Genomic DNA, 17645 nt, shown 5'->3' with positions numbered 1-17645 from the left:
CCCCCGTTAAGACCAGTCCTGGTGTTCTTCACATTTTCAGTATTGCAGTGTAGAGACCTACAGAGGTTGAGTCACACACGTAGTGAGTAGTAACTCTTGAGCTGTAATCCTCTAACCCCATCTGACTCCTGAGCCCATGCTCTCAACAATTTTGTCAGAACTGCCATTTCTCATGTTGGTTTATCCTGTATACCCCTGGCAGCTCAGGCTCCGTCGATCTCCCGACCGGAGAACTTAATGGATTCTCACTACCCATCAGGTAAAGTCCTGATTCCTAATGCTGGGTTTTAATACCTGTCACATTAGTAGGTCTTGCATTGCCTAGTCCCAGAGGGCACCATTCACATTATATTTGATGTAAGTGGGACTCCTGGAGTTGTGCATGGAGCAGCCCTGCCAGTGCAGCAGGATCCAGACCTTCTAAATGAATTTTCATCTCTCTCCATCCAGGGAAAGTTGCTGTGTCTCAGCCCAGCACAGACTCACAGGCTCCTGTAGACAGCTCCTTAACAGGCTATTGCCAGTCTTCTATTTTATAGAAGGAGAATCTTAGTCCCAAAGGAAGAGTGTCTTTTCTAAGGTTACACAACTGTTTAGTGGCAGAACCTTTGCTACAACACAAGTGTAGAACTTTTGTTCTATACCTCTCCCTATTGCCCAGTATTCCTTGGAAATTTAGAGAAGAAATAGGCATTTTCTACATCTGAACAAAGGTTCTCCACAGCTATAGTACTTCACCCTTGACCAGGGGAAGAACCACCTAACTTTTCCTCTTGATTATTGTATTGATAGTTTACTAGGTTTGCCGTTTGATGATAAAAGAAAGCACTCAAGTTAGCTCATGTACAAGGGGCTTATTGTCATCCAGTGTATAGGGAGGGCAGTGCAAACAACCTCATAGAAATTCAGAAAGAGAGTATCAGTAGGGCTGGGCCCTGTGGAGACAACAGCTGGAGGGAAGTCCTTGATTGCCAAGATCTTCAGATAACAGGGCCATGTGCTCTGCCATTTACGTGGCTCAGGGACAGAGGCCATGTTTGTTTCTGTTTGGTTTCTAAATGACTTGCTCACACCTTGATTTCACTGAAACACTGGCCATAAGATGTCACTTTGTGGCTACTGCATCCCCCAGGTGCCTCATAACCTTCTGTTTCAGCTCCCTTACTAACTGGCCAATGGTCCTGTTTTCTTTCATTAAAGTTCCCCAGTGAATCTGATTCACCGAGTTTGAAGGAGGTTACACAGTTTGATAAAATCAGGGATTGGTTTATGGTTTGGTTATCACTGGACTATATGTGGTTCAATCATCCATGGCTCTGGGTGAGAGTGGAAACTCCAGACGTGGGAGACTGTTAATATAGGTATTTGCTTGGAAGGGGCTGGAGTAGGCAAGTACCAGAAGGCAGGAGTGATATGTTACAAATTCATCTGCAGACATGTGGTCACTGATTCCTCTGTGTTCTTTTACCCAGTCCTGTTTGCACTTATCACATCATACGATCATTTATCTGCTTAGACAACTGTCTCACCATTGTTTGAGTAGAGTCTACAGATCAGAGAGGCATTGCAGCCTCCAGGGTCCAACCCAGGTCTGGCACTGTGAAAAGTTACTGCTGAATGAAGGAACCAGGAAATAAAGAAAGCTTTATAGATATTCACTGCTCTGAGACAAAGAGAGATTTACATACAGGCCTTTGATACCACAAGTGATGTTACATTATGTTGAGCATCTGTTTGTCACTACCATTTTTGCCCTAACCTTCCCTCAGGTACTTTCACTCATGCAGAAGAGAAATGGAAAATAAGATCTCTCTCTTTCCACACATTTATATAGGGTGTGTATTCATAGCCTGAGATGATACTGATGACAGTGTTATTAACTGTATGTGTTGATATATTTTATTCATCTTAATGATTAACATTTTAAAATATTACAGTGAGAAAAAGACTATCTTAAGGATTGAGTAGAGCAAAAATAATGAGTTCTTCATATCACAGATTGTGTTTAGTCATCTTATCATTTGAAGATGATTTAATTACTTGAAAAGATTAATAAATAATCAGTGAATGATTCTATATGTTTGGGGTCTGGGGACTTAAGATGGATTTCTAGAATACACTGTGGCCACAAAAGCCTAAGAATATAAAGGCTGATTGTACATACGTAAATGAAATTCACATCTAACAAAGATTTTTTTCAATGTCAAATACAATATGGAGTTTAGACCATCCTTGGAGATGGTCTAAACCATGTCCTGTGTTGAAGATCGGGAACATCCGCTCTTAGTGTTTGGGAGCCAGGTGAAGCCAAAGCATGGGTTTTGCAGTCACATAAATTTGAATTTGAATTGCAGCCTTGCCAGTGTTTCAGAGTGTATCCTTGAATGATTTAATCACTCACAACCTCAGTTTCCTTGTAGATAATATTGTGGGTGATATTTACAAAACAGTTGTGAAAATACAGTTAATGGTGTATATCAAGCCCTGAGTATATTGCCCAGTACTAGAAAAATCAAGCACCTCGTCAAGGATAATTTCAACTATCATTACCTAATTTTATATAGTCCATAAGTGATGGAACTAGGATTTGCACCCAGGCCTTCCCAACACCAGGCAGGGACTGATCTCTTCACTTCCAAAGCTGACACTCCTGTGGTTCTCTATTTCTCTAGAAGCAGAGAATGAAACTTACATGGAACAGTTTTAAATATTCCACTTGCCCTTAAAGCACGTCATGGTCATTGATAAGGAGCCCTCTTTGCTACCTACTTTAACATTTGAATTTGGTATCAGAGAGTGGAGTAACATATACAATGCCTGCTTGGCAGTCTCTGCTGTGTATTCTGCACCTGAGCAGAAGCGACTGTTACCTCAAGCTTATGCTTTGCTCCAAGCGTAGAAATCGGGGAAAGAAATGGGATTCAGTAGTTCTTGTAATACTTCCTCTCTCCATTCTCTGTGATTTCCACAGACATGGCATAATTCCTGTGATTTGATTTGAAACTAGAGACCAGCTCAGTGCTGAGTGATGAGATCTGAACGGGGAATAAAATATGCTTGAATTAATTTGCATAATGGAATCCGATTGGTTACAAAGCTGTGTTTGTTGCAGTGGGGACCAGAGCCCCTGAGCTCCTGACAAGAGGACACTGCACTTGCAGAATAAGGTTTTGAGTTCTGGTGGGCTCGGTAATATTCTTAATGTAATGATAACCTGTCTTTAACTGTAAATTAACTCCCTGGAAATGAAAAGAACAGGTCAGCCTGTCTGATCCTTCCAGCTCTGTGGGGGAGGAGAAAGCTAAAAAACCAAAGCCGCTTGATTTTTGCTAAGCGTTTTCGTCTTTTTTTCTCTACCCGATAACAATTTCCAGCAGGAGTCCAAATATACTTAAACACACGTACGTCATTTTCTTTAACGGAGACAAAAGCAAGCACAGTGAGTTTTATGCTCAAGGCGCAGTAGCTTATGACGGGCTATCTGCTCTCAGGATAGAGGGGCAAGCCTTCCACTTAGAGCCGGTGGTTTCGCAAATCCATTTTCCTGTCATATTATTACTCCTGTGACTTTCAACAACATTTATTTTTCCTTGCAAGCAATATGCTCCCATCATAAAATAAAGTCCTCCTATATGTTTTAGTGGAACCTCAATGCTTAGACATTCTGGCATACTGCTAGAAAGTGCTTAAATGGAAGGATTGTTCAAGAACTGCCTTGGGGATCTTTATTAAAACCAATTAGAACACTGATATATTTCCTTAGTTGTTACCAACGTGAAGGCCTTCTTAGGAGGGCGGTCTCCTGTTCATTTTCATGAGTGATTCCTGCAGACTCTGTACCACTGCATACATCAACCAGATCTCTAGATTTTAGAAGCATTTCCAAATAATAATAATAATAATCTTTCTGAACACATCTTCTTTATCCTATACATATAGAAATTCTGAAACAAGGTGTTTAAAAATAAAAAGCAAAGACTTACTTTTGTGTACTAGTGCTATTCAAGGACCTGGTGGTACTGTGTTGTTGATGAACTGATATAATCACTTCCTGTTCCTCTTCACTTTGATCATTGCTATAAAATGCTTTATCTTCCTCTTTCTAGTTTGGTTTAATATTTTAGTTACAGTATTACCCTCCACCAGAGTGCCACCAAAACTTAAATTATTTTCATCATTAGACTATTATGATACGTCTTATGATATGTGTCCATATTTGATCTTCAGCCTTCTCTTAGAGAGGCAATATCACATGGGATTATAGGGGATACCAATGCAAGTCTTGGAACCAAGCATCCAGTGTTCATATCTCAGCTCCTCCACTTGCTGGCTCTGTAACTATGAGCAAGTTACTTAATCTTGCTATGCCTCAGACTACTTATCTATAAAATGGGGATAACAATAATACTATTGCACAGAGTTATTGTGAAAATTTATGACTCAACTCATTGAAAGAAAGCACTTAGAAGAATGTTAGACAGACAATAACACTGAACAAATGTTTACTGCTATTAACATTTTCATCATAGTCATATTATGAGTATATACTAGGTTCTCATACTGGTTTACTGAACGTGGCATCTAGGTTACTGTTTTTATCACAGTGTCCATATCGTCTCCTTATGAATCTCAGAAACCAACAAGTGGTGATAGCTGGTATTGCTCACTGGTTAAGGACACAGACTCTAGAGCCAAACGTCATGGGCTCAGATACAGCACTACAATTTGTGTGAAGCATAACTTCACACAAGTTGCTTAATCTCTCTGGGCCTCAGTTTCCATCCTTTAAAATAAGAATATTCACAGTACCTATTCATAAGTTTGTTATAGAAATTAATGGATGATTTACTATTTGTAAAGTTTTTAGAGCGATAGCTAGAAAAAGCTTTGGCTAAGTAAATTTTCATTCTGAAACTGAATTTAAAAATAATGTCTTAAAATTCATCTTAACATACCTGAGATGAACAATTAAAATAACTTTATATAGTACATACAGCCATATAAGCACTTATAAATAATGGTTTCAAGGAATTACTTTTAAAAAGCAAGTTGATTTTTTTTTTTTTTTTTTTTTTTTTTTTTTTTTTTTCGTTACGCGGGCCTCTCACTGCTGTGACCTCTCCTGCTGCGGAGCACAGGCTCCGGAAGCGCAGGCCCAGCGGCCATGGCTCACGGGCCCAGCCGCTCCGCGGCATGTGGGATCCTCCCGGACCGGGGCACGAACCCGTGTCCCCTGAATCGGCAGGCGGACTCTCAACCACTTCGCCACCAGGGAAGCCCCAGCAAGTTGATTTCGCTATTCTTTCCAACAGAAGAAAATAGATAATTTCACCTTTTTAACAAAGGGTGAAATTTATTGTTTATTGGTCATGTGGAAACTCTTAAATTCATTAGTATCAAGCTAGAATTTTTCTTCTGTAAAGGAAAAAGAAAGTTGTCATCTAGTTTCAACACGTTTAGTGTCAGAAATAATTGTGCTTTACAGCAGAATGGCAGCCAGAAGAAAGAGGTGCAGAAATATCAACTTTAATTAAACCCTTTCTTTCAAATACACTTCACAGTTTATATGCAAGAATAATTTATCACTGTGTGAATGAACACTTACTAATTGGCCTGGTGTAAAATGGGCAGAGATCTTGTTGCACCATATGCTTTTTCTTTTCTACTTCTTTTTCTTCTTGAGATTCTATGGTGGCAATATCAAGTTTGAACTTGAAGTATGGGGTTCAAATCATACATTCACCTTTTATTGGTGTCCTGCTTTGAGCTCAGGCATTGGCCATCTAATTGTAAATAAGATATCATCCAAACCATTAAGAGAAAACCAGTATAGTAAGGAGATGGTGTATGAATCAGAAGTGCTCCCAAGATATCTCACCCCAACTCCAAACAAGAACATGAACCTGGAAACCACTCGTAGAAAATGTCTCCCAATGTCTTCACTTCACAGGGAATGAGGCAGAGCGTCCACTCTCGGAGCTGAGGGAGGGCCCACTACCAGCCAAGTGGCAGATTCTTAATCATATCTTTGGCTTTTTGACTTAAATGTAGGCAACTTCCTACGGCTTCACATTGCCTCCGTGTAGGATCAAACTCCTTCTGGTCCCTCCCTATGCTCTTTCTATGCAGTTAGTTTGCCTTGTAAGAAACAGCATTTGATGTAGTATTGATATGCCTGAGTCTCAGGGTGAAGCTGTTGAGTGATGACACTGCCTTTTGAATCTTTCTCTCTCTTCCACACAGCCTTTTACATATCCCAGAGTCCATCTACAACAAACACTAAACTCCCTATTCCCTGAAAAGAGACTTGCATAAAACATCATAAAATCGTCTTGAGGACAGTGATGGACACCTGAAATGAATGCACATCTGTGGCCTCCCCAGATAACATTTGCCATATTACAAAGGAGCAGAAAGGCTTGGGCTGATGAAATCAAAGAGCCTCCGAAGAAAAGGGGTTCTGCACCAGCAAATTAGAAGGCCACCAGTTCCCTTAATTTTGAGACCTCTAAGTCCAGATGGCTGTACCTCCATGGAACTCTTATTCCTCAATTCCTCTCTTAGAGAAAGCACCTCACCCCTGTCTCCTGGGCATCTCCACCTGCAAGGCAAGAGCACTTCCTTCTGCTGAGTGAGGGCTGCATGCTTGGACTGTGGTGCTCTAGAAAGAGAGGAAGAGATCCAGTGTGTGCCCAGTTCCCTCTCTGTCTTCAGCCCTGCATGTGTGTACCAATTCTTGTCATCCCTATTGTTCAGATGAGACTGAGGGCACTGAGAGTGCCTGACTGACATGTCGAAGGCCACCTTGATTGAAATATATAGAAGTGGTGTTCCAATTCACGTTCACCCAACCTCCAAACTCTGCCAAGATGCATTCGCTCTCTTTCCTATTCCCCTCCTCCCCATCGAACCACTTCATCCAAATCATATAGCAAAGAATTAGGTGATGGTTTTTATCTCTACAAGAATCTCACCAATTTCACTGGTACAGCTACTATGGAGAACAGTATGTAAGTTCCTTAAAAAACTAAAAATAGAGTTACCATATGACCCTGCAATCCCACTCCTGGGCATGTATCCCAAGAAAACCATAATTCAAAAAGATACATGCACCCCAATGTTCACTGCAGCACTATTTACAATAGCCAAGACATGGAAGCAACCTAAATGACCATCAACAGAGGAATAAATAAAGAAGACGTGAGATATATATATATATAAGAACCAGAGTGCTAGAGAGAGGACTGGAGTGACCGCAGGTGAGAAACCACAAGAGGCAGGGAAAGGCATTAGCAGCTCATATATATATATATAAAATGGAATACTACTCGGCCATAAAAAAGAATAAAATAATGCCGTTCGCAGCAACATGCAGCAGCATGGATGGACCTAGAGATTATCACACTAAGTGAAGTAAGCCAGACAGAGAAAGAAAAACATCATATGATATTGCTTATATGTGGAATCTACAAAAAAATGATACAAATGAACTTATTTATAAAGCAGAAATAGACCCACAGACACAGAAAACAAACTTAGAGTTAGCAAAGGGGAAATGGGGTGAGGGAGATAAATTAGGAGTTCAGGATTAACATATACACACTACTATATATAAAATAGATAACCAGCAAGGACCTACTGTATAGCACAGGGAACGATAATCAGTATTTTGTAATAGCCTAAAAGGGAAAATAATCTGAAAAAGAATATATATATATGTATATATAAACCTATATATACACACACACACGTATAACTGAATCACTTTGCCATACACCTGAAACTAACACAACATTATAAATCAATTATACCTCTCAATTAAAAAAAAAAATCTCACCAATTTCATTTAGACCCACTGGTGTTGAGATGAAGTGTCATCCGCCATGCCCAGCAACTTTCTGAGAGTCCCTCCCGTTGGGGATGGGGGTGGTAGTGAGGACAGTCTGGTTCAGGGAACTAGAGGTCCGACTTGTTTCTGAGAGGTGCTCCAAGGGGAGAGGATGACTGTCCAGAAGAAGGTGTAGGATCCTAAGATAGGAGAATGAGCTTTGGAAGATCCTTAGGAGAATTAAGTTTCCAGCACCAGAAAAACAAAGTCCCGTGAAGAAGCCCAGAAACCTGAGGCAGGAGTTAAGGAGCAGAGAGGAGAACCAGAGTGCTGGAGAGAGGACTGGAGTGACTGCAGGTGAGAAACCACAATAGGCAGGGAAAGGCGTTAGCAGCTCATCTTTACTATCGATGAGTAGCTGCGTCATGGCTGGGTGCCAGGAACAAGACCTTTGGACCAGCTGGTGGGGATGCTGTTTTATTTTGCTTTTCCTTGTTGGAGAGAGCTTATAAAGTATCCTTGGAAAGACTGTCAGGTGAAGGTAGGACCTTCAGGTTCTTGGGTGGACACTGAACCGGACAAGAGCAAATCTGGCTTACTGAATTGACACTATATTGATCCAACAATGAGAATCTGACCCCTTATTTCACTGACAAATGTTTTAGTGGCCATCAGTGACCATCTTAGGGTCTGCCCCGACCTCCCATATCTAGAAGGATTCATTGCTGGCTTCCTCCTTTCTTATACCACCCAGTAAGCCGAACAGCCTTGGGACGTGCTGTGCTTGTGACCAGCTCTGCGCTCTGGGGCTCGCTGTTCCTTCTACCTGGACATCCCATCCATTCCCTTCTTATCACAGTCACTCATCTGATGGTTGTGCCCATCCATCCCGTCCTCCAGGAAGTCCTCCTTAACAGTCTCCACTCTCTGCCATCTCCATCCTCAACCCCCATCAATTATGTGTTCCTCTCCTGGCCGCCCATAATGCCCTTAAGTTTCCCTATTACAAAAACATACCCAAGCACAGTTATGATCATAATAATAACAGAGAAATATGAAGCGTTTACTGTACAGCAGGCCTTGTGCTAGGAGACTTAGGGGTATTACTCGTGTATCCCTGTGTAGATCTTGCAGTGAGTTCGATTCGCGAGCCCACTTCATAAATGAGCAAGCTGAGCTCCGTGTCGGCTTTGCCCAAACCCAGAGCTAGTAAGTGGTAAAACCGACACTCAGACTTGGGCAGCTGGATTCCACAGCGCACAAGTTTTATCCTCATATAGACCTTGAGGGGTTTCTTTGTGTATGTGTTTATCTTACCCACCACGTGGTAAACGGCCAGAGAGCAGGGACTATTTCTCACTGGCTTCTGCATCCTCAGTACACAGAGCAAAACCCTAACAGGGTCCAAAGTGGGTCAGCGTTTACAGAATGGAATTGAAATGAAGTGGGGATGGAGCCTGCGACTAGTTTGACCTTTCTTTCTGCCTGCAGAGGCCGACCGGGGAAGTGGGCAGCCCTGACGTGATGTGCTCAGCAAGGAGAAACATTCCAGTCCAAGAGAGCTCGGCGTGACGCGTGGGAGGCCACCATTGGCCAGGCCGCAGCACAGTTGCTGGAAGGGGTGACAGCCGCATTCTCCTGTGCCTACCACGTAACCAAAAATGAAGGAGAACTACTGTTTACAAGCCGCCCTGGTGTGCCTGGGTATGCTGTGCCATAGCCAGGCCTTTGCCACGGAGCGTAGGAGCCACCTGCGACCGTCGTTCCACGGGCACCACGAGAAGGGCAAGGAGGGCCAGGTGCTGCAGCGCTCCAAGAGAGGCTGGGTCTGGAACCAGTTCTTCGTGATAGAGGAGTACACCGGGCCTGACCCTGTGCTTGTGGGCAGGGTAAGGCTGCTGTCACTCCACATTAATTTCTCACTCTCCACCATCCCTGTACTAGGGTATGGTCAAAACAAAAATATAGGAGGGAAAATAATAATGGTCTGGCCATCAGTAAAACCAGCAAAATCATTGTTCATACATCCTTCTAGCCTTTTTTTTTTTTAGTTCATAGACTTACCCATGTTAAGAACACTTCAGTTTTCCACTTGATGTTATGCCCTCAAAACTCTGTTTTTTAATGGTTACACAGTAGTCTACTGAATAGAAATGATGATTATCTATTTAACCATTCTCCAACTGGGGGCATTTCCCCTACCACATCCAAACCCCAACTTGGATGCCATCGTTTGTGTTCTTATGATGCTCTGGACTCTTTTTTTTTTTTTTTTTTGCGGTACGCGGGGCCTCTCACTGTTGTGGCCTCTCCCATTGCGGAGCACAGGCTCCGGATGCGCAGGCTCAGCGGCCATGGCTCATGGGCCCAGCCGCTCCGCGGCATGTGGGATCCTCCCAGACCGGGGCACGAACCCGTGTCCCCTGCATCGGCAGGCGGATTCTCAACCACTGCGCCACCAGGGAAGCCCTCTGGACACTTTTCATCATAGCTTTCCTTTCTGTAGTACACATGTCTACGTACTCATCTATCTCCCTCACTGGACCCTAAGCTACTTTCCATCAGGAACAGTGTCATTTTCGTATCCCCAGGTCCTGTACCAAAGTCCAGCTTTGGGGACGCCTCTGTGAATATTTGACAAGATGAATGGATGTGTCATAAGAATGGGTGGAATTTTATCCACTTTGGCTTAGGGATGGCAAAACCCATTTCAGAAGGCTTGAGAGTCTTAGTACTACTGAGAAATCCTGCATTCTCTGTGTACCCCCTCCAAAAAGTGCAAGGGTAGAGAGTTCAAAATATGTTTGAGGGAGTTCCCTGGTGGTCTAGTGGTTAGGATGTGGCACTTGCACTCAGGAGGCCCGGGTTCAATCCCTGGTCAGGGAACTGAGATCCTGCAAGCCGCACAGCACAGCCAAAAGTAAAAAACAAAAACAAACAAACAAAATATGTTTGAAAAACTGACTGTCTGCTATATCAATTATGGTAAAACATAGAGCCATCTTTTAGAGAACAGTGACAGTAACTGCGAGGAGATAGGTGTTCACACACATAAGAACATAAAGCCTGCTATGGGAAGGTACAGAGTGAGGCAAATGGTAAACTAGGGTAAAACAGTCCTTGGTCTCAAAGAGTTCAGGGACTAGTGGAAAAGAGACACTTACCTAAGCAATTAAAAAACTAAAATAGGAGTAGAATAATGAAGAAATTCACTAGCAATTCAATTTACATGGTAAAGTTTGGGAGGGATGAAGGGAAGTTTCATGGAGACAATGGTAATAACTTGTGACCTGAAGGATGAGTAAAAGTTATCCTGTGAAGGGGGAGAGGGACAAGAGCAGATTTGTGGCGTGCTCATTTCTGAGCCTCATAGATTCCAGTGAAGTTACCTTAGTTGCTGCTTAACTTGAGAATAGCATTCCATATTTATGGAATTGACATCTTTGGAGGAGGTTCATATTAGCATCTCAATAATATTGTTAAGGGTTGGAGAAGTGACTTTTTGAAGAGATGTACTAGAGCAATTTCATCATTTATATCCAAAATGGAAAGATTACACACAAAGTAGATGTATCCTTGAGAAATGGAGCACAAGGAAATAACTGGCACATAGAATTCCTTCCATCAAGGAGATGGGCTGTATGCCCAGAGAGGAAGAAGAGACTTGAGCCACAGCAGGAGCTGTGTGGTTTGAACAATGTGGAGAGCTGTGCATGAACTGTTCTGAGAAAATAGAACATCTACCACGGGGACTTTCTCAGTGGGGAGCAGGGTGTGTATTAGGGTGGGGAGTGCAGATGAGACAGGACCTAGAGGGCCATTTCAGCATCTCTGTGGAGCCAGCAGGTGTCATGCCTCCTAAAAGGCAGCAGATGGAAGAGGATGGAAAATCTAGACACACGAAAATGAGCCTGATGTCGGATTGGATGGGGGTAAAAAGAAATAAAATGGTTGGATCCTATGGAACTTCCTTTTGAGACAATGCTGATCTGTAGTTCCCCATGAATAGGAAGATTAGACTAGATGACTTGTTCCCTAAAAACTTTGATTTGATGACATTCAAGGTTGAGTGATTTAAGATGCTCTCAAAAAGTGGAATTTGGCAAACCATGGACTTTTAGATTTCCTGCAGGAAGCACAGTCTGCATCACGCTGTGCTCTGCAGAGGGGATGCCATCAGTCTTGGGAGTTAGGAATTGGCTGTGTCCACCTCAGCAACTGATCCCTTGATAGCACTGAATGGTTTGCCAATCTGCTTTTTGTGTTGAAACTAATAAATATCAGTGTTGGTTGTATGGATCATCTTTGTTGGAGAGGGAAAAAAAGGAATTTATATCCAACTTTGAACTCTGAAAACAAGATAAAAATAATGAGCAGTACATTTAAATTTTTTTCAGTTATTTGGTTGATCATGAAATTTGTTTAATTCCCAAGAGTCTTGCCGAATTCATATGTAATATATGAAGGTCCCTAGAAACATTCCTTGTCTAAACACTCCCATTAAAGTAAGTGTTGCATTGATTTCCTTGTTGCGCATTCACATGGCTGAGCCCCTGACTTTTGCCAGGTCTGAGGCAGGGAACACAAATGAACATAAACTATTATTGGGGGTTAGGTGGGGAGCCAGAGGAATGGCGGCAGGGATCCTGCCCTCACTGTGGAAACTTGTATGAAGACTGGGGCAATTTGGGTCATCCTTTGTAGCTTCATATATTCAAATTGCTTTGCATATTACTCGCAAACTGCCTTATTCATAAGAAACGCGTAGTCATAATTTCATGACAGCACATAGCTTGTTATGAATAACACGTTCTGAAGGAAAGTATGCTTTTTTTCTTTTCCTGAGAAGCACGATAGACTAAAATCAACATGTAATTTGTACCTACAGGTATCCCCCTGAGCTGAAATATTTTGTGTTTCACAGAGGCACTGTAAATCAGTTAGATATTTGGGGGAAAATTGAAACAATACAAAAAATTTTTAAAAGCAATGTGTTCAATCCTGCTTTGTGATTCTGGACAAGCTTTCTAGGTCTTGGTTTCATAATAATAATAATTAAAATTGCATTAATAATATTAAGATGGAATTATAATAATAAATAATAAGATAATAATTATAAGTTGTAAGCATTATCATTTCAATGTCATTTGAAAAAAGCTTTTTAGTTTATACTAGGTTTTCTTATGTAGTAGGTAGAACCAAGGGCTTTTTATCCACTTGGCTACTCTTGAAGCCTATGAGAATGGTGAAAGTAATGCTTATCTTTTCCCACAAAGGGTAAAATGAGGGCAGAGGAACTCATCAAGATGATAGCTGCAGAAGCTGAGGTTGGGCAACAAGGTACAATAAAGAGTTTATTGCTACAGGAAAATTGGATGTGGTCTTTGCAGGGGAGTTCCATGTTACAAAACACAGAGCAGAGTCAAGGCAGAAGGCACAGGTGGGTAGTTAGGAGACCTGGATGACTTCCTGGCCCTGCCAACTGTGGATTTGGGCAAGTTCCATCATTTCTCTGGGCTTTGTCAACAGAGGGGAAAATCCCAAGGATATACAGTCATTGTATAGTCTAAGAGCTGCATATATATCAACCCACCCCACTCACTCCATGCTTACGATGGGAATGGGGGCTTGTTCAGGCAGGTTCCATCCTCAGCTCCTCATACTTCCTGTGCCACACAGCACGTCTTCCAGAAAGTCTGATCAATGGATTGTTTGAGGTAACAAAAGCCTGGTGTCCTTTGGAATCTTAGTGTCCTTTGGAAGAGGACTGAAATTATAATAACATCCATACAATTGATGGGGTCGATTTATATATGTACCAGTGTGGAAGGGTCCTCTGAATTTATTGTGGTAGGAAAGCAGAGGTGAAGAGTGGTAAGTGCACTATGCACTTTATTGTGTAAAAATAAACCAAAGCACGTGTATCTGTGTAGATATTCTTGCATATGCATGGAATATGTCTTAGAGGATTCACCATAAACTGGTCATAAGAACTGTCTCTGAGCAGGGAAAAAGAAGGCAAGGGAATCAGAACTAATAAGATTTACTTATTGCACAAATGTGTGTTTTTTAATTTTCTATAGTATGTGCATATTTCTTTCAAAATAACTGAACTAATGTATATTATATATATTTTGTATGTGTGCATATGTAAGGGGAGAGGGGGAGGGAGAACATGAATCTTAAAATTTAAAAATGTTTGGACCGGGCTTCCCTGGTGGCAGTGGTTGAGGGTCTGCCTGCCAATTCAGGGGACATGGGTTCGTGCCCCGGTCCGCGAGGATCCCACATGCTGCGGAGTGGCTGGGCCCGTGGGCCATGGCTGCTGGGCCTACGCGTCCAGAGCCTATGCTCCGCAACGGGAGAGGCCACAGCAGTGAGAGGCCCGCGTACCACAAAAAAATATAAAAAAATAAAAATAAAAATGTTTGGACCCTGGCTTCACTGCTCCCCAGCTGTGTGACCTTGGCCAAGCCAATTATCTTCTCTAAGATTACATTTCTTCATTTGTAAAATGGGGTGAGAACATCTCCCTCTCAGTGTGTGTGTGTGTGTGTGTGTGTGTGTGTGTGTGCGTGTAAACAGTGTATTGTCTCAACAGCATGTGAGTGTGTCTGTACCTCCCCAGTGCATCCATCATGGAATTACAAATCTCGATTTCTCTTTTCCTAGCTTCATTCCGATATCGACTCTGGTGATGGGAACATTAAATACATTCTCTCAGGTGAAGGAGCCGGAACCATTTTTGTGATTGATGACAAATCAGGGAACATTCATGCTACCAAGACATTGGACCGAGAGGAGAGAGCCCAGTACACGCTGATGGCTCAGGCGGTGGACAGGGACACCAACCGGCCCCTGGAGCCACCATCAGAATTCATCGTCAAGGTCCAGGACATTAATGACAACCCTCCCGAGTTCTTACACGAGACGTATCACGCCAACGTGCCCGAGAGGTCCAACGTGGGTACGTAAGGGCAGGGGAGGGCAGACCCACTCCACCTGTAGGCCTGGTGTCTCTGTGGGTGGGCAGGCTGGTGCCTATTCTCCCAAATCAGGAAGTAGAATTTATGCTGTATCTTCTATGGCAGAATAACAAACAAAAAAATTTCATATATGTAGCTGAAGTTTCAACTATTTTAAATTGCCCTGAGGTTTTAAACTCTAAGCTTACAAAATATGAGGAGGTGTGGAAGAGTAGGAAAAACATAATCAAATCCATGCCATCCTGGCCCTGGTGCTTATTAACCTTGTGACTGGGAATCAGTTGCATCTGTTCTCTTAGCCGGAGCTTCTCCTCTGTAAAATGGGGATAAAAGTTTCTAGTCATGCACGATTAGAAATAATATACATCTGGTCACTAGTGCATGTTGGTGTTCAATAAGTAATAGCAATATTTGTACCATGAAAGCACCATGCTAATTAATGATTTACATGCAGTATTGCATTTAATCTTTGCAGTGACTCATCTTTGCAATGAGGTAGGTCCTATTTGACATATTTTGCAGATGGGAAACCCAAGCTAGAAACAGGTTAATGAATTTATTCAAGGTCATCTGAGCTATTAAGTCAATCCAGAATATATACCTAACCATGACACTATGTCATCATCTGTTAGAATAATTCAGAAGGAGCTATGTCTTTTATCATGCATAAAGACAAATCACATTGTTAGAGGACAATTCTGTGAAAGATTTATTCAACTAGCTACCTTCTCCTGGCAATAACCTTTGTTTGGCTTTATAGAATGCATGTAGTTGTGGTCTTTTGAGAAGCATGCCTCATATTAAGAAGGATTTGCTTTTCAGACAGTGATCAGAGCTATACTAATCAGGGAGTGAGTATGCTTATGCAAATCAGAGATTTAAAGTTCCCATGAGGACTTCCCTGGTGGCGCAGTGGTTGAGAATCCACCTGCCAATGCAGGGGACACGGGTTCGAGCCCTGGTCAGGGAAGATCCCACATGCCGCGGAGCAACTAAGCCCGTGCACCACAACTACTGAGCCTGTGCTCTAGAGCCCATGAGCCACAGTTACTAAAGCCTAGAGACCGTGTTCCACAACAAGAGAAGCCACCGCAATGAGAAGCCTGCACACCACAATGAAGAGTAGCCCCCGCTCGCCGCAACTAGAGAAAGCCCACACACAGCAACGAAGACCCAATGCAACCAAAAGTAAATAAATAAATTTTAAAAAAATAATAAAGTTCCCATGAACATAAGGATCATCAGGGCCATTTTACAGATGAGAAAACTAAGCATCAAGATTGGGAATCAGTTTGCTCAAGAGTGTTAGATACAGAAGTGACGCTACAACTCTAAGCTACTTCCATTCTGCATATAGAACTTATGATGCTAAAAAAAATTGTCCCCTTCTTCTCCTCCAGCTAAAGTCAAACCCTTCTCATACTTTATGAAAACCCAGCTGAGCCTTTTCTGCCTTCTTCTCTTCCCTTTGCCCTGCCCAATTCTTTAGTTTCTCAGCATTCACCTGGGGACTTTAATGAGAAATAGCAGACATCAAATAAATCAGTACATAGGGGACAGCAGTGTCAGCAGCTGAGCCAGGGGACAAAGGTCAGCCATCAAACATGATGCTCTAGGGGAATTTTCATTGATTCCACCTCTTGAGGCAGCTTGGTGCTTAAGGAGTAACATCAGACTTTGCATCGTGGCCTATGAGAGTAGAGTCTGCTGCCAGACAGTACTGGGTTGGAATCATGGCCGTACCTCTGACCAGCCAGGTCAACCCAGACAACATCTTACATCTTTCTCAGTTTTTGTTTTGTCATCTATACAATGAGGATAATGTAAACTCTAATGAGGGTTAAACAACATAGATGTAAAATACAAAGATTTGTAATGAACTTAGTGGATTCCTCGAAGCAAATTAAGCATAAAAAATAATACTTTCCCTAGCTCTACCATGAAGGTAGAGAATAGAGCTTATTAACTCCCTTATAAATCTCCACTACTTAGAATAGTGCCTAGTTATGTGGGAAGAGCTCAGAAAAAAGTTGCTTGTATGAAATAATGAATTACAGGAAAAAAAAGTGAGATTTATTTTTATGCCATGTGAAAATCACTGACAGCCTTGTAAATTAAAGGGTTGTCAGTGGCTTTGTACATGGGCTCCCTTGCCTTTCACATAGAACCTGGCCCCTCTGCTGAAAACTGCCTTCGAAAGAACTTGGGTTTGGTTGTTTGCTGGGTAGAGGTTAGACTCCTGACTCTGGCAATAAACCACTCTGAAAAAATAGGTTGCAAAACTTCCTACTTGTCATACTAAGTACCTCACAAGCACAGTGAATGTAAAAACAGCCAGCAGAGGGGCAGAATACATGGAACGTGCCCCAAACGATGCTTGGCACAGAGGAATTCAATAATAACCAGCTCTCTCCCTTGAGCATCTCCCCTGCCCCATTCTGAAGCCCAGCATTTCATGCCCTCAGATACTTGTGACCATCAGGGAACGGTGGATTTTTTCTAGAAAAAACAGAATCCCATCTTCCTTCAATTCCCTGGTTTCCTTCCATTGTGACCCACAAATGCTTGCCTTAGATCTCACCAGATGTCTACTGGTGATTTCTGTTATATGACTACCAGACCTGTTAGAGATGGGAAGATGCAATTTTCACGCCAGTAGGGAACAACATTCTGTACAATATTTATAGCCATCAATTAATTAAAATGTAGTATTAGCAGCCATTTTATGACATGCAAAGCAACAATAAAATGATGTATTTATTGCTCTGCTACAGATGGAAGACTGCACTCTTTCCTTTCATGAAAAGCAATTAATTCATCATTAATTACCC

The 17645-nt window shown here is 42.2% G+C and overlaps 1 protein-coding gene across 2 annotated transcripts in view; it reads left to right on the top strand.

Annotated features, from left to right (window-relative positions):
* CDH11 (cadherin 11) overlaps positions 1-17645 on the top strand; it is a 146837-nt gene that overhangs the window by 88242 nt on the left and 40950 nt on the right. For both annotated transcript variants that reach the window (XM_059043679.2, XM_067020115.1), the window contains exons 3-4: positions 9320-9717; positions 14501-14795. In XM_059043679.2, coding sequence (XP_058899662.1) covers positions 9490-9717; positions 14501-14795 — 523 coding nt within the window. In that variant the 5' untranslated portion in view covers positions 9320-9489. The remainder of the gene's footprint in view (positions 1-9319; positions 9718-14500; positions 14796-17645) is intronic.

This window comes from Kogia breviceps, chromosome 18 (genome assembly GCF_026419965.1).
Source record: "Kogia breviceps isolate mKogBre1 chromosome 18, mKogBre1 haplotype 1, whole genome shotgun sequence".
Lineage (NCBI taxonomy): Eukaryota > Metazoa > Chordata > Mammalia > Artiodactyla > Physeteridae > Kogia > Kogia breviceps.
Note: the sequence above shows the minus strand (reverse complement) of the source record. Positions and strands in the feature narration are given on the sequence as shown.